The sequence below is a fragment of the Molothrus ater genome, chromosome 1, assembly GCF_012460135.2.
Source record: "Molothrus ater isolate BHLD 08-10-18 breed brown headed cowbird chromosome 1, BPBGC_Mater_1.1, whole genome shotgun sequence".
Lineage (NCBI taxonomy): Eukaryota > Metazoa > Chordata > Aves > Passeriformes > Icteridae > Molothrus > Molothrus ater.
In genome coordinates this window covers 98,452,845-98,474,255 of record NC_050478.2, presented here as the reverse complement: position 1 = coordinate 98,474,255, position 21,411 = coordinate 98,452,845, and the positions used below count along the sequence as shown (strand labels likewise).

The 21,411-nt window shown below is 35.2% G+C and overlaps 1 protein-coding gene across 2 annotated transcripts in view; it reads right to left on the bottom strand.

Annotated features, from left to right (window-relative positions):
- Positions 1–21,411, bottom strand: part of CDH19 (cadherin 19) — a 112,184-nt gene that overhangs the window by 34,924 nt on the left and 55,849 nt on the right. For both annotated transcript variants that reach the window (XM_036378590.2, XM_036378591.2), the window contains exon 2: positions 2,842–3,068. In XM_036378590.2, coding sequence (XP_036234483.1) covers positions 2,842–3,039 — 198 coding nt within the window. In that variant the 5' untranslated portion in view covers positions 3,040–3,068. The remainder of the gene's footprint in view (positions 1–2,841; positions 3,069–21,411) is intronic.

The window sequence follows — 21,411 nt, the reverse complement described above, 5'->3', positions numbered from 1 at the left end:
AATATTAGAGGGGAAAAGACATTCTGGGTGAAAGTCTGTATTATTTACTCTGTATTATTATATTAATTGATAGACATTTTCCATTTCTATCCAGGATGATCTACATCCTTTGTTGTATTGCTAAGATGAACTTTATGGTGATGATTCCTTTGATGAAGCTGAGCTTTGGAGACAATTTTAGTCCAGCTGCATTTATTCACGACAACCAAATAGTTCTGTTGATATTAGTGATATATAATAGTGCAATATTTTAAGAGCAATAACCTAATTTCCTGACATAGCAAGCATCCACAGTTGAATTTTATGGGAACAAAAATTTCCATTATATCATTAATTCTCTATTTTTTTTTCTCCACTTATTTTGGTTTTAGAACAAAAAATATGAAACTCTCTAAAGAGCCTGGATACTAATTGAAAAATCCAAAGTTAAAAAAAAAATTCAACTTGATTCTCTTATGAAGAAACATGTTTAAAACGCAAATGATATGCCTAACTGTTGACTTTAATATCTCACTGTTTTGCTTATGTTTATTGAACCTAAAGGTCCTTGTAATTGTGCAGCCATAGAACGGGAAAGTAACAGTTCCCTGTTGGATCTCCTCAAATATTTTGTAATAACTTCTGAGGTTGCAAAAATAGTTTTAACTTTTCTTTGGAAGAATGACTATGCCTTTTAAGATTTTCATAATGCATAATTGTCTGCATGCATCAGATGGATAATTGATTCAGAATGTGACTGGGACACAGCTCTGAGATATGAGGAACAGTTTTGAGTTCCTACTCTGAGTTCTGTAAAAGTATTTAACACCTAAAATATTCACAGTTAATTGTCCTTGCCAGTACAAAATACAGAATTTTCAAGTCTTAGGGAGTTTAGAACCATTTAAGATATGAAGAACTTAAATATTTTCAACATAAGTAGTTGTGTGCTAAACATGGACCATGTTACCCCCTTTACAAGTGGTCTGATCAAACTCATTTTAACACCATCCAAATCTGGCATCTCACTAAGGGGCAACACAGATTCTTTGTTACCCATAGATCTTAGTTTCCTTTTCACATAAGCCAGGACATGGGAGAAGTGATTTATATCTTGATCTTCAAACTAACATGGGGCTCAGATGTGACCACAGAGTGTATCAATCCCTTAGGGTCTGGGAGCATGCCTTTGGCTGGCTGCTAAGACATAGCCTGTGTTTAGTAATTTCACTCAGAATCATTTATCCACAAAAGATTTCATGACCTTGAACATGTTAAATGAGATGTCCCTTACAGATGACATTTGCTGAGAAAGAATAGCAAAGGTTCTAAGTTTACTTGTTTTTTTAGGCTGGGAACAAAATAAATGGTCTTACCATTGTAAATGAGAATTGAGAACAAATATTTTTCTACTTATCCTTGTGTATCTGCCATTGCAGTGCTGATGGACACATTTATTTTTTCTTAATCTTGATAATGGAAAAGGAGTAATGAGTCTATGTTAAATAAAATTTGAAAATTTCTTTCTGACTGAAAAAAGATTTTGATATGGAATAATGGTTTAAAAACAGAGACTGTCTACCTTTGTATTTTCGTTGATGCAGTTTTCTTCAGAGCCTTAATTACTAAAAATTCATGTGTTGATCATAGACTACCACTTCATTTGCTCAAAGCAGCGCATATTCTACTCAATAAAAAGATACAAGTAAACATGTCTTATTAGACAATTGTTTCACTGCATTATATTAACAATAATCTTCAATAAAATCCCCAGTTAACCTGTGAGAAATAAAAAGGTGAGATCATGAAAATACATGACATTTATGCTTTGTTTTTTTTTTTCAGGAAGTACTTTTCCAAAGTATTGAAAAAGTAATAATAGTTGTTTAAAAAATAGACAGTATTCTGTCTATTCTGTCTTCACTTGTTCTTTCAGAAGTGAGACATCACACTTCCATAGTAACTACTTTGAAAGGGCTGTGAAAAAGTAATTAATGAATTTTGAGCACTTCACCCTTTGGGCCCAATTAAATTTTAGTGCTAGTTAATTAGCAGTTAAAGTTATTTTAGCTCATTCGTTTAAAAAGGGCCTTAAAGAAAAGAAAAGCAGATCACAAGATTAAAGTTACTTCTAGCATCCAAAAATAAATAATAATAATAAATAAAATAATAATAATAATGATAAGCAGAGAGAAAAGGGGGCAGATAAACGCTCATTAAGACAATTATCTTAAAGCACATTTTTAAAGGAGGGTGAAAAATAATTGCTCGTTGTACTAAACCTACGTTAATCTAATGAACCATGCAGATTCCTGTAGTTTCTCAGTGGTAAAAGGATTTAGTATTAATCAGCTTCATTAAAAATTAATGAGGGGTAAATCAGTTGCTACTTAGTGTAATAGAAAATCAAACTAAATACTGTTTGTAAACTACACTACACTCAGTATGGCTGCTTTGATGCAGTGCCAAAAATAGCACAAGCAAATTGCCAGATGTTGATAAATGAGTCTTAACTTCCACTCAGAAGGAAGAAAGGAACTTTTCAGCTTTATACCTTCATCTGCTGCACATGGAGCTAGTTTTAGTAACAGCATGTGAAGTTTCCTTGACAGGAGTCCTCAGTGAAGGAAGGTGCTTGGTACTGTTGTGGCCTAAAGCTCTTGGACTTCTCTGACCTTGAGAAAGATCACAGGAGAGGAGAAATGTGGTACTGCCTTATTACAGCTTCCTGAACTCCTCTTTCTGCTTTTCTTGCTATTTCCACGCCACTGGAGATATTTGGCTTTCCGAGTCAGGGTAGAAGCTGCTACTCAGCATGCTAAATGTAACCTTGTGCTGTCCTTGAATCATTACTTATCATACCTGTCCAATATACACAGGATCCGGCGAAATCTGTTCCTCAGTTGCAAAAAGAGGTTCCCACAGCCAGCCACGTTTCACTCTTCGAACTGGTGTGAAAGACTGAACTGTATTTTGAGCGCTGGAGTTCTGTGTGCTGGGAGAGCAAGGCCAAAGTTGAACCAGCATCACCATGAGACATAGCAATACTGAGGAATTCATGCTGAACCGTTCTTTCAATCAGTCTTAATCTGTGAAAAAGGGAAAAAAAAAGTTTTTGACAAAGCATCACTTTTGTCTTTCTACTTCTATATATTGATTCTGTGCTAATGTAAGAGCTGATTTGCTGTGTTAAAACCTCCTCCTCTCCCCAAAAGTAAAGAGCTGAAATGAAGTCTGTTTCTTATTAAAATTTTAATAAGAGATTTTAAAAAGACCTTTCAAAGTCTCTAATATGAAAGTCAAGTGCTTAACTTTTCTTTATGAATATCCTACACAGGGACTTATTATGCAAAAAAAAAAAAAAAAAGCAAAACAATCCTTCAATTAATTCATCTTTCAAATTAAGCTGGATAATTGTATTGTGTAGCCTAGGAATAATTTGATTGGAATAATTGTACATTTCTGCTTAGATAGGGCTCATTTTGAGCTGCAGTCACAAAACTGCCTGAAGGGTGAATATCTAGCTTCAGTAGCCCTGATGTCTGACAGCTGAAACAGAGTGATGCAGATATTTTTTTAACCTCTTCTTACCCACTTTCCCTGCTCAGCAAAATGCCTGCAAAAATGTTAAAGGTGATAGGGTACCATGAAGAAGCAGCAAAAATTTACAACTTTCTCCTTCCCAGCCAAACAGCAACATGGATAAGGCAGATGTGTTTAATGGATTCTTTGCCTGTGCCTTTGGCATGGATGATGCACCAAGGGGTTCTCACAGCCCTGAGCTGGAGGACCATGACTGCAACAATGATCAAACTCCCAGTCGATTCTGAAATTGTCCAGGAACTGCTGCTCAAGCTGGATCCCTAAAAATTTATAGGGCCTTATGGGGTTGATCTGAGAATTCTCAAAGAGCTGCTGATGTCATTGCAAAACATCTATCAATGTTTTTTGAATGGTCTTGGGAATCCAGAGAGATCCCAGATGACTGCAAGCTGGTGAATGTTGTCCCATTTTTCAAGAATGGCACGAATGAGAACCTCAGAGACCACAGGATTGTCAGTTTCACTTCGGTGCCTCCTCAAGTTATAGAGAATGTTATTGAGGAGATATTGAAAAATACCTGGAGGACAACACAGTAATTGGTCACAACCAGCATGGCTTTATGAGAGGAAAGTACTGCTTATCAAATCTGGTTTCCTTTTATAACATGGTATCTCACCTAATTGATCTGTGGAAGCCACTTGACGTAATCTTTCTGGATTTCAGCAAAGCTTTCAATATTTTCTCTCACAGGATACTACTAGACACATTTTCAGCACACAGCTAGATAAACACAACATGGGTTGGTGTTGGCTGAGTAACTTGCTCACAGGTTGGGTGCAACGTTACAGTGAATGGGGTGATGTCAAACTGGAAACCTGTCACTAGTGGTATTCCACAGGTCTCCATGGTCAGCCCTGTATTCTTCAACATGTTTATGATTTTCATGCAGAACGGGAAGGAATATCAAGCAAGTATGCAAATGATAGAAAACTGGGAGAAGCCTTTGAAGGCAGGGAGATCTTGCAGAGAAAACTCAAAAAATTAGGGGGCTAGGCAATCACCAATTGTATGAGCTTCAAAAAGGGAAAGTGATGGATTCTGCACCTGGGATGAGGCAACCCTGGATGTATGTACAGACAGAGATGCTAGAAAGCAGTGCCACAGGAAAGGACCCAGGGGTTCTGGTCAATGTCAAGTTGAGCCTGAGTCAGCAGTGCCCTGGCAGCCAGGAGGACAAAATCCTGTCCTGGGGAGCATCAGGTACAGCAGCTGGGCAAGGGAGGGGAATGTCATGCTCTGCTCTGCACTGGGGCAGACTCACCTTGAATATTGTGTGCAGTTTTGGGTGCCACAATACAGGAAAGACATTAAGCTATTTGAGAGCATCTGAAAAAGAGCCATGAGGATGGTGAAGGGCCTTGAGAGGAAGCACTGTGTGGAGAGAAGGAGGTAATTTGATCTGTTCAGCCTGGAGAAGAGGAGACTAAGAGGAGATCTCAGTGCAGTTAAAAGTTCCTTGTGAGGGGAAGAGGAGGGGCAGGCACTGATCTTTTCTCTGTGGTGACCAGTGACAGGATCCAAAGGAATGGCCTGAAATTTTGTCAGGGGAAGCTTAGGTTGGATATTAAGAAAAGGCTTTTCACCCAGAGAGTATTTGGAGACTGGAGCAGGCTACCCAGGGAAATGGTCACGGCACCAAACCCATAGACAAGGTTCAATAAGCATTTGGACAATTATCTCGGATACATGGTGTTACTCTTGGGGATGGTCCTGTTCAGGGCTAAAAGTTGGACTCCGTGATTCTTGTGGGTCCCTTCCAACTCAACATATTCTGTGATTCTGTGAATAGAATTTGTCATAACAGATTTTACCACCTCTCAGATTATTTTCTCCAACTAAACTGACAAAGGGCAAATGTATCTTAAAACCTGTAGGTTTCTGTAGCTAGTTTCATTTCCACTATCTGCACTTTAAGAAAATGAAGGCTCTTCACAAACTGTAAGCTATTACTGGCTTTTCAGTGATTTTTGGCACAATGAAAGAAATTTTAAATATAATTCTATGTTTAGTTAACAATAGCCATCTTCTGTGAGGCAAAAAGAAAAATTTTGAAAATACCTACCCATTTGGCAATGGCATTAGACATTCTTTTCAAGGCTTTAGCATTGAAGAATAACATGTCTTATGAAGGAGAAATCTGGTTTCTGAGTTTGTAACATACTAGTCAGTTTGAAAAAACACACTGAAAAAATATATTTGGATTAATTTATCTCAGATCTGAAAAATCCTTAAGTTTTTTAATTATTAATATTTTAAATACTCATCCTTATCTGTAGCTGCATTTCTCTTCACAGAGAAAAGCAAGGCACAACTTCCCGTGGATATTTCTGGGATTCACATTCTCTGAACCTCAGAGAAAGAAAATAACAATTCTTATCTCATTTACTGCTCCTGTGTTTTGGAACAAGTGGAATGCACGGTGGAAGATTGTTTACCTGGAGGAAATTGGTAATTGGATTCTGGTATGAGTGTTTTGATTCATTGACCAATTGAATCCATGTGTGTGTTGGGACTGTCGGCCGGCAGTCACGAGATTCTGTGCAGTTGAGTGCAGTTGTGTTGAGTCGGGTGCTTGGCAGATTCAGTCTAGATGTAGTGTAATATAATATAGAATAATATAGTATAGTAAAGTAATTAATTATATCCATGGAGTCAGATGCATCATTTCACCCCTTCGTTGGAAGTCACCATGCTTTTATTATACTTATTCAAAAATAATTGCTTAAATAGACAGACAGATAATAGCGAAAACTATTTATTTCCTTCCAGCATCTTTGTATGATGTAGGACAACAGTTTGTTAAAATGTAACAGAGATGGAAAGAGAGGAGTTCTAATAGGAAAGTCAAATAGAACCACCAAGACTAAAGTGTACATTCCAATTTTTTCCCATTTTATGTTTTTTGACTGTAAAGCTGTGACAGAGCAGGACAAGATTTGAATAGAAGGAATGTGACTTGGGTATCCTCTTTTTCCAGTTTCCTGTAGAAAAGTTCCTATTTTCCCATGGCTGCAAGAATAATATTTGTGACATTGAAGAAAAGTCCAACAAAGCTCAACTTGGCTCTGAAATAAGTCTTGAGTGAGGTTTAGAAGGCCTAAAGACCTTGGAGATTCTCTATGCTATGAGTGTACTTAATTCTAAGCAGTAATCTGCACACAAAGTAACATTGAAAAGGAGCATTCATTTCATTTCAGCACATTGCGAAGGACAGATTACTCAAAGAACAAAAGCTGAACAGTCAAGGAGACCTTTCTGAGGAATCACAGAAAAATGTATTTCAATCACTGTTTATATCTGAAGAGAGGTTTTCAGTCTCGGCAATAGCAAATTTTTTCTGGCTAGGCTTTTTTGTTGTTGTTTTGGGTGCTTGTTCGAGCATTTTTCACATTATTCAACAAAATATCTCAGGCTTGTGGGGCAGTATTTCATGCAGAGTGAATGTGAAAGAAACAGTCCTTATCAAACTTGTCTGAAGACACTGTGTATTGAAAAGAACATAGTGAGGGTGCAGAAGGGCAATGCTGGTCTGCTGTTGGCCACGTTCTTGCAAGGTACTCAGCAGTTACATATGAACTGCATAAAGCATGCAAAGGATGTTTTGGAGCATTTTGGTGTCTCCTTTTTACTAATTTATGTTAATATTCTGTGTTACATGGACTTAAGCATCATGTCTCTGACAAATTGGAACAAATAAATATTTTTTAGATTCTGATATACTGCACACACTCTTAGTGTAAGAAGGCTAACCAGAAAATACAGATGGTAGGCATATTCTTCTAAAAACAAAGCTATTTAATGGAATTGAGATCTATATGAATCTTTGTTTTTCTCTCCTCTGCTATAGCAAACATTCTGAATTTGCCTTTGCTTTCAGGACCTTTCAAAGCCTATTTGCTTCTAACATCTTCCTACTCATTTGGCATTGAGACACTGCCTCCAGCTTCTGGCCAGCATGTGTTGCCATTTTTTATAGTCCAGTTATAGTCCTTGTGAAACAATCACATTCTTTCTCTTCCACTGGTTGTAGCTCAGTCTCGGAAGTCAGTCTCATAAAATATCCAGAAAGTAGTTTCTTATTCCCTCATCATTTTCTAGTCTTTTCTTTAAAAATCCAAACTTCAGTATTACCTACTTAAAAGAAAAATAAATATAAAAGGGCTCACACTGTTAAGATGATTCTGTGCTGAGACTGCTGCCTATCACTTTGTCTAGTATTGCCTCATTATTCCCTCGTACTTTCCTGTCTTTCCCTATCCGTCAGTTGTCTCTTGTTTTACACTCATTTGCTATGGTCTTTGTAAATGAAATGACCTTGTACTCTGTGTTATAATTATAGTATGCAGCAGAAGGGAGGATTAGTAAAAGCACTGAGCTTTTGGGCACTGCAGTAATATGCCCTAATAGATAATTTTTTAGTAGAATAGTTTCTCATTGAAAAAAAAAAAGACAAATATATTTTCAGAGATGAGCAAATGATCTATCACTAAAAATTTCCCAAGAGGAAGAAAGGAATGGAAACTATTGTTCTGCTCCTGTCCTTTTGGAAGCTTGTCTCCAGTTTTTCTCACATGCAGTGAGTTGCAATAATAAAGTCTGATAGTAAGACCAGAGCAATGAGAATATCCATTGCAATTGTAATAAATGGGCTGCAGCTTTTAAAGCTTATAGAGGAGCATCTTCCTTTCATATCCAAGAGAAACCACAAGTTCCCTGGAGACTAGAAACAGATTTACCTTCTTGGAACAAAGTTGATGAGTCCTTTCAAAAGTTTATTTTGGAATCTTCACCCAGTGACATCCTGTCTCCATTTGAAACTGGATGTTATTTCAGGTGTGCTGGTAGTATGACTTGGTTCTGAGTTCCCTTTGTTTCAATTTTTTTTTTTTCAATTATGATTGTGTAATTACATTACAAAATAATACATGCTACTTCCTAGCATTGCAAGAAAAACAATATAAAGAAACAGAGGTCTAAAAAGGACTGCTTCTGGGATACAGTGAAGTTATATATTTGTTGGTGGAGAAAATAAAAGACTAAAGTTAGAGACAAAAAACAGCTTTCTAAAGCAATAAAAAATAATCTGAACAGCAGGTTAGAGTGCAGGCGCTGAAAAATTCTGTTCCAGTTCTCTAAGTTGAAGAATAAGGAACAATGAGCTTAATTTTGTAACAAAAGTCCCATAATTTGATATAAGTAAAGCCTTTTAGTTAGGAGGTAGCAAAACACTGAAATAGGGTAACAAGGGATGTGGTAGTTACTCCTAAGTAGAGACCATTAGGACTATCTCCTATACATGTTTGGTGCTACAATTTTGAAACTGACTCCTGAGAATAGCAAATCTCTCTGTCCTTGAATGTACTCAGCCAAAAAAAATATTAAAAATTCAGATTGAAATACATTCCTTTTGTGGAATTTGGTTCTGTCTTTTCTTGAGTTAATAATGTCAAGCAAACAACGAGAGGTATAATGCATGTAAACCAATCTAATTCATTAATATGCAACTTCTGAAACATTTCTTATCTCAAGAACAGCCTTAACATGATGTTGGTTCAGTTGCATGTTCTGTTTTACGCCTTGATGTTATTATGATTGTAGTGAAATCTGTCTCCCTTGTATGTTGCTATATTTAATTTTCACTTAATAGGATAAAGAAGAAAGGCTATGTGTAACTAACCCCTACAGATTACCATGTTATAAAAAGATTAAAGGAATAGAAACCTTCATATTTCTCCTCTACAGACTTGTCCATTTGTTCTATGTCTACTGGCTATTCATCCCAATTGCATTTAATGGGGTTGAATACTGAGGATCCTAGTGTATTATAATGCTACTGCTTTATCTTTTTGCCAGAAAACACTAGATATGAACTCATTTTCATTGACTAGTTTAGGTCTTGCACAATATGGTAGACACCAAGACTATATTACTTAGGTGATTCTCAGAGAATTAGTAGTAGCTAATAATATATATCTGAACTATTTTAATTAATGCATCTATTTCGTGGGTTCACTAGTTTGTTTTTTGGGTTAATAATCTCTACAGAACAATGATAAAATATTTTGGCATGGGCTTAATCTTATTCTTGCTAGTCCTTACCATTGTTGAATTTCAGATAGAGTAGGATAATAATTTTTACAGTTGGGTGTGTTAAAACTCTGCCTTATCTTTTTCGTGTATTTCATCTGTGATTTAGTCTTTTGCAATCAGTACCAAGATGTTTTTTAAAGAAGGCTTTCCATTTTTCTTGTATTTTTACTATTTTATTTGGAGACATTAGAAGAAGGCATACTAAACTCCTAAGAAATAAATATGGCATATCTAACTCCAATTATGCTGGAAGTCACTATTTTGACAATAATGTTTAACTAATTTTGTAATAAAGCAGCAGTGAAGAGAAAGTACTAAAATTTACAAGAATTTATTTTGCACTTTGAACTTAATTTTTACTAAATACAATCGCAGTTGCCATTTACTATGCATACATATTGTGTGATTGACTGAGTGATTAATTGATTTTTGTGACAGGGTAAAATTGACACCAGTCTTGCTGTAGCTTAAGGCACCTTTTCCACAATCCTCTCAGCTTATATTTATCTGCCTGAATTCATTTATTTGTAGTTGTCTAGTTTAGCTATTATTTTTATTGAATCTGAACATTTTAATTTCATCTATTTTGACTTTCTTTTCTTTCACATATTTTTCTTAAAATAAATTTGGACTTCTATATCTAACAAGTATTCTGAATTTAATTTTATAGTGCTTATCAGAACTAACATCTAAATGTTAAATTCTCTTCAGTCAATTAATTAAAGGTATATCAAAAATTGTCTTTCTAGTCCACTGCAAAACTAGCTTCTTTAAAAGCTGCTACTTAGCCTTGAGAGGTGTTTTCTTTAATGCATATCTTGATGTGACATTTGACCAAAGTAGGTTGACTAGTAGTGCATATTAACACAGTATGGCTGCATGTGTCTCCACCAGTCACCCAGAACTTCACTGACATGGAGAGCAGTTACTTAGATCTTATGAATATATTTAAATTCCACTTCATTGTAATTGGCACATTATTTTCTTCATTTTGAAAATACAGCATTGTGCCATTAAGGAAGACCTTCAAACTATATATTAGAAGTGTCATTATCTGTCATATATACATGGGCAAAATAGCTTAGAGAAAGGAATTTTTTAGTTGATTAGTGCCTTTAAGGACTGTGTATTTTCATCAGTAGAGAGTAGACTCACTAGAAATCATGTCATTCTTAGTGTTTTATATATATTAACACAGTATATTAACACATCCCCCATATTTTGCTACAATATCTGTTGCACTGTATGAAAAGCCCAAATGACATTTTGGATTACAAAACCCTGAGTCTTCAAAGCATGACAAGCAGTAGCTAGATTTCTGTCCCTACTAGATATTCAAAACCACTTTTTCAGTGTCAGATTGTAATATTTATTTCTCAAAACCCTATGTCTTCCATTAAAAACCTATGACAACTCTAGGCAAAGATAGCAGATTTGTTTAAAATGAGGGGACGGCAGGCTAAGGTGAAGGATGAGATTTCTTGTAGTGAGTAAAAATAAAGAGAGGTAGAGCAGTTACTTGTCAAGCTCACAAGTCAAAGGATATTATATAGAGGATGTGGTGACACACTCTATGTTCTACAGCCTCATTCTGCAGTGTCATTGGTGGCTCTCATTTTCTTAGTGGAAATCTCTCTATATTAATCACCAATGGACACGAGTAAACCCATATTGAGAAACGACTCTTTGATTAATTAATTAAAGTTGGTGACTTTGGTAGTATTTTATTCCATCTGAACTTTGGCATGTAAAACTGGCTTCACAGTACTTATTTCCTGATGGCCACGAGCACACATGATGATGTAACCAGTCTCTTGCCTTTTTCAACTCTGAACCACCAGTATTTTTAGAACTGATTAATTGATTGCTGACCTGTAAGTTTGCTGAAGATATATATAGCTGGAACCAGCTCAATATTTCTGTGTGTGTGGTGCAGCATTCTTATGTTTGGCTTAGGGGCTTGCTGCCACTCACTGCAATACGGTTAAATGCTACTTCAGTCCAGATGCTTCCTAGCTAAATAAAAATTGAAAAGATTACCTTAGAACTTAAGAAAAATTATGTTCATTCTCTGCATTCATTCAATAGCTTCAGACATTTTATTCTGATATAAAAATCGATTCGGTAAACAGATGCTGAGATGTTAAAAGACTCAGTTATGCCAGTACAAGTAGTTGTGGTACACCACACAGTCTACACAAAAAATAAGCAAGCATTTAGTTTTAATTGTAGCTTTCCTTAACTAGGACTATTATTTATTTCTAAGATAGTGTGCACTATAGAAAATTACAACTAATCCCATGCATTTTAGCATAAATATTTTGCTTCTTTAAAAAGACTAACACATGTACAGAGTAAAAACAGAAATTCTTGCCTTCTGGCATTTGCTTTTTATTGTAGGCAAGTAGCAAATCCCATTACAAGATGTTTGATTCACTGGGCAAATCCTACTGGAACATTTTTGGCTCTGCAGGATACCACTCAGTACTGAAGAACCACTTGTCAGCATAATGATGTAAAGGACTGCATTCCGTGATTCACACTTGAATCTGTTTGCCAAATGATTTTCAGGATGGCACTTCAAGAAATGCTCCAAAACTCTCTGTAGGATTTAGGTTCTTTTAATCTCTTTAATTCATAATTATTCTTTGCATACATTTCAGCTAATATTGCAGCGAACTCACCTTTTCCATGGTTTTGGAGGAGATTTAATTCCACCAAACATGAGATAAAAAGAATCTTTGATATTTAAGAGGATGCTCTTTGCTAGAATTTGTCTTATGTTTAACTTCTGGGTTTGATTTTAGAGTGAATTTTCCACATAAAATGAGGCAAATCAGAAACACCCTGAAATTAAATAATCCAGTATATATCAATGGAAAACCAGAATGAAATCAGATTTTAATGCTTATATTTGAGGAATCTTACCAGGATGTGTTTGTAAAGTAAATAAATATTGCAGAAAGCAGTCCCTTAGAAGCAGTTAAGGAAAACATCTTTACATTAAGAAAAAAAAATGAGAAGAACAAAGGCCATTTATTTTTTTTAACACTCTTTGTTCTCTGTTTATTGATAAAACACATAAGATAAATAGAGCAAGGAATAATTACTTTTAATGTTATGTAGAGTTTTCATTATAAGCAAGAAAATCTGCTCTGACATGTAATCCAGCTATTCAATTTAAAGGTATAATTTAAATTCATGGACAGAAAAAGTCTGTCCACCACCACTGTGGAAGCCAGTTGGAAAAATGCTGAAAGAATGCACCTGCCTCAGAGCGTCTGCAGTTGCATCAGATAGGAAAGGGTAGAATTTGTCTGAGTTTTGAAAGAGACAACACATTGAAGGTTATGCATATTTTTCAGAATAATGAGAAATAGAGATAGAAAATATCTAACTGACAAAATTCCTAAAAATATAATATATTTCCTTGCCTCTTTATTCTCTTAATCTGGTAATCTGTTGATGAATCTTCCCTTATCTCCTGCAATGAAATAAACTCTGTTTCTGTTTTGCCTAGGTCTCAATGATCAGTGGCTTGTCTCTCCCTTACCTCTGATTTCAATATTTCACTGTTCTGCTTTACTACTAAGAATGTATCTTTTCTTCACTCATTCTATGACTTACATTGAAGGCTGATACATTTTTCGAACCTCTAATATATCAAAAATATTTTAATTCAATGAGGTCGTTATTTGATTCAATAAAACTAAGCATTTTCCAGCACTGAGTTAGTCAGAACAGTATAGGAGCAGAGTATTAGGTCATCCAGGCAACACAAAGCATGTTGTACATTAAGTTTCATATAAAAATATTTCAAAAAGCTTTTCTTTTCTGTCATCTTTCAAGGTGTGGAATAAAATTTTTCAGATAGGGTCCCACAAACACCATCAGATTTGCAAACTGCTTTTTTTTTAATTAAATAATATTTATTAGAGTTATAAATAAAAAAAAAGTGAAAATGGAAGGAAGTTTCTAGCTATTGATATTGAATTCTCTAAAAATTATTTACTTAAAAGCTATTTTTAAAGGATATGTGTGAATTTAGATTTCTGACATCCCTATATTCAAGATATACTATCAGGTTAAACAAAAATAAAATTTAATGTGCATAATATCTGGGACTTCACTCTCCATAGTAAAGTTGCCTTGTGATATCTCAGCATAATTTTTATCTATTACTTGCATGCTGACCCATAGAATTTCTAATTGCCTTGCTGCTTGGTACATGCAACTCTTCCTACAAAGACGGGGGAAATGCTGTTTATACTTCGATTGTCATTCAACATAGTCCTTACAATGAAACAAAATAGGATATCTTTGGATATTATTATTAATTATTAATTTGTTTTGACTAAAAATCCACTCATAATGAAGTCATGAACATCAATGAGTATGTGTTGAAATTTGCATTTTGAAAAGGAATTGTTCTGGTTTCACTCTGGTTTTGGACGAGTTCTGTAAGGTACCTATGTAGGACAGAGGCTTTGAAAAATTTCTGTTATTATTTTTGTGCCTGAATACCTACATATGCTGCCTTTTCAATACACTTTTATCAGAGGTCCTTACATTCTGGTCACTCTTCAAGATTTATGTTGTTTCAGAGGGGAAAAGTAAAAAAAAACAAACCATTGTGATAGCTGTGGAAAAATGGATTAAAAATTCAATATGGCTAAAGACTTCAGAGTAACCCCCAAAACTCAGATGATATTAATTCAGTTAAGTGTTATTGTTAGTTGTCAACACTACTTAGGTTCTGGACTAGTTCCCCTGATAGAAGAAAGCCAGACACCCAGGTTGCTTTGAATCTGGAAAAAATATTGGTTTTTATATCTCCATATTTTTTTGTTCTGTTTTTTTAAACTTTTCATTGATTTCTTTCCTTTTACAACCATTTTACCATGTTTTACCTTACTAAAACATAATTCTTCCTCTTTCTTGCCTGCATTGAAGACTCCATTTTCGCTGAGAAGCCGAGGCACTGAATGTTCCACCCCACTTTTTTTCCCTCTCTTCATTTAAAGATGTTTCCTGTTTGCACCACAGATTAATGAATTACCTATTCACCTGTCACTTCTGTTCCCGCTGCTGTAGGTCATCTGCAATAACAATTTATTGCATCATTTTCCTCTTTATAATCTTTGTGTGCCATTCTCCCCTTGTTACCTGTGTGACCCTCTGTTGCTTCTCTGCTCAATGTAATCTCTCAAACAGACCTCTCAGTGCAGATTTCTTTTGATATATTCTTTTATAGAAGCCTATTATAAAAAATTATATTGTTGAGCCAAAGTCCCCATGCATCATTCAGAGGACAATTTTGCCAATTTCAAGAGCTCTTATGTACTTTGTAGCCTTAGCTTTTGTATGTCCAACTGAGCAGGTATCATCAGGACTTTATGTATTATCAGAGTATTGGAATGCACAATCAGACAGAAAATTTTTACATTTCATCACCTACTTTTTCTTTCAATTTAAGAAGCTTCTTAAGCCAAGAAGCAAGTGGAGGAGACAGGTAGAAGCACAAGCAAAGTAATTCCCGTCTAGGATGACTTTAATAGGGTAGGAATCACGGTAAATGGTGACAAGAAGCGAAAAGTAAGGTGCTTGAAATGCAAGACTTCATTCTCACACAGTGATAAGGCAAGAGAGGAGCTATACACGAGCTAATGCCTGCATTAGAAAGGGGAACCAACTGTGCTGAGCTGGGGCATTTTCAGTCCACAGGAGATATTTAGAGGACAACTTCCCTCCTGGTCAGTACACAGCTCTGTTGAGCAGGGCTTTGGAAAAGAGCAGACAAGTCCTTTGCATGTTCCAGTTTTCTCCACAGTTTTAAAAACCATACTAATCTGAAATCTATAGATATGTCCAGTATAGCTCAACTGAAGTTATTTAGAAATATTACTCATGGGATGGTTTTGTGTCCTTTCATCTGACATATTTATCAGTTGTTTAAATTCAATGAAAGAAACACATGTCTGGGAGAAGTCAGCAGAGCACTCTGTTAAGTATGAAGTACTCTCAGTTGTTTCAAAAGAATATTGAAACCAACAAAGGCTGGTGCTGGTGCTGTGACAACAGTGTGGTGCACTGTGTGGTCAAAGTAGTGTCTCCAGAACAAAGGAGGTAAGAGAAAGGATTAAGAAAACTATAGAAATTATTGTTATCAGACCTTGGTAATGAAGTGGCCCAAGACATACTACCTGAAGAAGCTGTGCAGTCGAGAAAGGAGCAGAGTTTGTGGAAAGCAGATGTAATCTGAGAAGATTTCAAAGAGCCATGAAGAACTGCATTGACATGCAGGAGGCAGGAGGCTTGGGAGTTGAATTAAGTTGCGAATAGCCAATTTGTTAAAAAATGATGCATGTTAAAGGAGGCTAACAGGATAAGAATGAGTAAAGGTGAAATATTAATTTCCTGGGAAAAAAGTTCTGGATAAAGAAACTAAGTAACAATGTAGATTTTTTTTTTAAAGGTAACAATGTAAACATTTAAAAAACCCCAAAAAACTAAAACAAAAAAAAAATGGGAAACCTACCAATACAAAACTAAATGAAATTTAAAAATATATTAAGGGTAAAATTGACTTTATACAACTAATTTCATACCATTATCTGTATTGATTTTCTTAAGTAGAAGAGACTGTATAATAACCAATGATTCACCTTGGAAACTTGTCTATAAAAATTAGAGATTTATGTGTCTAAGTTGGCAAAATATGACCAGCACTATTTCTGCCATGACAGTTACCACTTTTTATTTGTAACTATTATATGACTCTGCAAATTAAAACAGCAACTCATGAAGAAGAGCAGAAAGAAAAAGCATGGATTGTAATTCCCATCTCTCACTGATTTAATTACTAGATTTATGAGACACATGGGGGAATTTCCCCCTGGGAAGTAATGTTTTAATAAAATCTCAAGACAGGAGATAGGACACCTCTTCATCGATGCACATGTATATTTCAAAAGTGATGTGCAAGGCTTTGGGTACTTCTTTTAAAATTAATCCCTTCACAGTGGTGCATGGAAAATAGTATTGAAGAAATAGCACTTCAGGGTACATTAATGAGTGGATACTTTTCAAGCCACTTGAAAACCACTTCTTGGCCCTGGACATGGGCATCAACACTCCCGCTTTGTAGAGTTTTCCTTTCCTTCATCAGGCTATGGAACTTTATTTGATACCTGTGGAAAAAGCTGGATAACTTCAATGCATATAAATGCATGAATATGCAGGAGCTTTCAGAGACATCATGGTTCACTAAATCATAATTTGCCCCCAAAATAAGTTCATACAAAAGAAATTACTGTTATAGGTTTTTATGGATAGCTCGCTATTTTAAAGCAACTTCATCCACATAATACCTCTTTTTTCGGGAGCCTGTCTGAGTTTCTGACTTTAATTCATTGCAAGCCAACAGAAAGTGGGAAGTCCATGAAGTTGCCATAGTAACTTAATGGACAAAGACTTAATTCCCTAGTTTATATAAGACAGAACTCATATCCTGCAGATAGTAATGGGCTTAAATTATTTAGATCTAAAAAGTCAATGGGTTATATATATTTAATAAATAAGTGTCAGTTCCTTAATTAGTGAGAAATGAGCTTTTATTGCCCCATGCTGTCTCAAAAGTATTTGTGTGTGAGATAGTAAGCCAATCAAAAAGCCAAGGGGAATAAAAAGGAAGAGGAACCTGGGTATGGTGAAAGTTAAGAGAGGCTATGAGCTCTGCAATTAACTTATTAAGAATTTATTTTGAAAAAAATTCCTCAAACTGAGCTGTTAAGGTCCATAAAGGCCATGTGGATTTTACAGAAAAAGAGGATTGCACACCTGGAATTTTGCAATCTAGTGAAAACAATGGGACAGGCGTGAATTGTTGTTTACGGTTCACAGATATAATTTGCAGTAACAGTGCTGAGGTAACAAAATGTGGTACAGCAAAACTGAAGAAGTCTATTGAAAGATGTGTTATGAACCACATAATTTTGTCATGGGCAGCAAGTTTTACTGAGGGACACTACATAATTTTTGATTAAGAGTGTGGCATAATCAACAATTGGGCTGGGTTGTGTCAAGATGAATGTGACAAAAATAATGAAAGAAAATATATATTTGCTTATTCCAGAGAATTTCTCATTTCTCAACTTCTTGATCACAAACTGAAAATCTTTTACCTAGAATTAATTTGAGATCACCCACTAACAGAACAATAACAGTTTTCTTTTTTCGTCTGTTTAATTTTGCCCTCCTTCCCCACACCTTCTGCTTTATGTCATATTTAGCAACTGGGTAGAGTGGAATCATAAACCAGGCCTGCTGCAATGCAACTTGCCTAAATAGCACTGGTAAATATAAGTATAATGAACATTCTTTGGAAATATTGTACTAGTAAATGTATAGGGACATTTTAATCATCAAATCTACCAATAGCTTCAAGTGTCTTAAAAAAATTCTATATAATTTAATTCCCTCGAGTAATGAATTCTGTAGGTCTTTTTCATGATGTTCCCGAGGACATGAGTTGTTTATTTTAATCTCGTAAGTGCAAGAAGAACAGCTCATAGGGGAATTACCACCACAGTTTTATTGTATTTTATGTTGGTTTTTTTATTATTTTCTGATATTTTAATTTATGTTCCAGATTTCAATAAGATATTGAGCCTGAAAATTTCCCATGCACATTTAATTTGAAGAGCAGACTGACATCTGTATTTCTTCTGGGATACGAGGTAATCATGCAATCACATTTTTTCCTTGTATTTACATTTTTTTTCATTCCAGCTATCTCCTATCATTCCAGTGTTTTGGGTCCTTTCATAGTTTCCTGCTCATGACTTGTAAACTGTAGGTAAATGGCATGAAATGCAACAGGACATGAAAGCCTATTCAGACAAATAAAAAAGACTGTTACTTGCAATCAAAGAAAACAGGGAGCAGTTAGATATGCCACTATCATAAATTTCTTTGTTGCTTCATATGATAACAGAAGGCTTGGGGTTTCTTGTGATTTTAGGTAAGTTTTGCTTTGTTCAGGAATTTCCCATGACTTGTGAGATGCCATAGGCAGTTGCCTTAATGATAAGTTTTCTTTCATCTCCCTTTTCTAACCTCCACTGCTATTCAGCACACTCGAATTTTTAGGGGTTTCTTACAGAAAACATCCTCTAATTCTGAACCTTTTATATATTTATATGTATACATGTATGCATATGAGTTTGGGTTTCCTTTGGTCATGTGTTTTTGGTATTTTTTTCTCTCAAAAAATATTTTTTTCTGTTACAGAAGACCTGAAATTTGTATTTTATGTGCTGTAGCCTTGTAAGCCTTCCAAGGTAAGCACTAATTTTAATGAAATTATCTGTCCTCTGGACACTCAGAATTAGAAGACCAATCAGGAACCAGTGTCTAATCCATTACTTTCACAAAGGCCATCAAAAATGCCAGTGTAATAAATGAAGGGTATTTGCAAAATACAGATATTTGCTTACTTAATTTTGTTGAAACTTCATTTATTAGTGCTTCATAATTTCACTAGGTCTTTTTTTAAACAAAATTAATTAGGTTAAAGTACCTAGGCTGAAAATTCAAGTAGAGACAAACTGGGATTACTCCTTGGTCTCATGGTTTTGCTACAGGGAAACATGTAAACAAAAGGGCAATAACAATATTTTTGTCCTGAGTTTTTGCTGTTATTGCCAATTCCTGTCAGCCAGGAAAGCAAATTCTGTACATTTTCACTCTCATTTTCCTTCAAATTACTTTTGTGACCCCCTTGGCCCTAACTGAAATATGACTCCAAATATACATCGCTAATGCTGATTATGTTATTGCACTATTTCACCTTCGCTGTGCAGTATCAAAGGAGCAGAAATAGGGACAGGGTATTGGCACAGTGCTATGGAATGTTAAACACAGGACAGAAATCCCCCTCTTTGGGAAGGGGCCAGGGCCATTATCCATGCTAAGAGAGCCAGCATAGCAATGTGAAAACAAAACAAAAAATCCCCACTGGATATAAAGTGTCATTTTCCAAAAAAATAAATACAAGGGTTTCAAGTTTTCTTAGTAGAACATTAAAATAAGCTCTATTCTGTAGAGTAATGAAGAAATCCAGTGTGTTGATTCTACCCATTGCTAAAAAAGTGTCAGGAAGGATTAGGTAAAACTAAAGGAGACAAATGTATGAAGCATTCACGCACAACCTCCAAGAGAAAAGAGGCAACATACCAGCTAGAACAGGGAATAGATAAAGGATTTTAGATCATCTGAACTTTTCTTTTGGGATGTCTTGCCATTCCTTCACTTGATATCCAATGAGTTTTGCAGAATGCAAACAGCAATATTTAAAATAAGACAATGTGGAAGTACTATAGTACTATATATACAATACTTAAAATTGAAATATGCTCGAACAAAATGTTTTACCTTGAGAAAATGATTGAACTCTGAGCTATTTCAAAGTTGAAAGTTTCCAAGTTAATCAAATTATCTGAAATTTTTCAATAGATTTTTTTTCTTTGTGGAAGAGAATAAGCAGGGGAAAAAAAAATCTCATAAAAATCCAGTTAGTTCATATAAGGAGAAAAAGAGGGCAGGCATTTTTTTTGTGTGGATCACACCACTTGATTTTTTTTCAAATACTGGTGTCAAACTGGATGCTGAACTATTTGCAGCTAGGATCAAGTAGATACTCAGTAGGCTTTGTGAAAAGGTAACCTTAAAGTAAAATATGTTCTATTATCAGGATTCTTTCAGTACAGTCTATTTGGATTTATAATCTTTGTGGAAACAGCAACTGATTCAATATACAGGGCACATAATTCATCTGTAATGAAAGCACTTCACCTTGAAGAGCACTTCCACTGGCTCTCAGTAGAACATTGTTCTATATTAAGAATTCAGGGGGGGAATTGTGCTTAATGGTAAATGAATTGTAAGAGTTCTCTTTTTATCCCAACAGAGGACTATGCTGCTCTTCTGCAATCTTCTTAAAGAATAGTTTGCAGTTTATAGCTTATAGTTTAACAGCTGTTTTCAGAAGTCTGCCTTTTCCCTGTCTTATTACTTTTGCTGTCCCTGGTCAGCCCCTCTTGTACTTTGAGTAGAGAAATTCTATGCTGTGAGTTGAACAAACGATAAGAAAAAAAAAGCAAAACAAAACAAAACAAACTAAAAAGATGTTTTTTGCCAGTTTACTACTTGTACAACAGAAGGAAGGTTTGAAGGAAGAAAATGCCTGATAAGGTAAGAGAGTGACTGTCATGCTTAGAGCATGTTTTATGGCTTCAACTCCTTCATAAAGATGGTTTCTTTTGAAGGTTAATCTCTTGTCACAGGACTTTTTCCTGTACAGTGTTGAGTTTGTTGAGCATTTTAATACAAGGTCTAAGAACTACTTCCAGCATCACTACATATCCAAATGCTCATTCCTCTTCAGAATGCCTGTACAATATCACCGAAATGATGGGATTTATTTCTGCTGAGGAAGCAGAGGGATTACAAGAACTGAAAGAAAATAATTATTTCAAGGTAATATATATATATATTTAATATTTTAGCACATTTTCCTAAGTGAAATACAACTGTCGCAAAGTAGAAAGTACTTGGAGTTTAAGTCCTTTATCCATCTGATAACCAAGATCCTTCCTGATTTTCTCTTTCTTTATAGAAAGAGGTCTTTGATTAGGTTGAGTTCAATGGAATCAATTGAGGTCTCTAAGTTGTATTTAC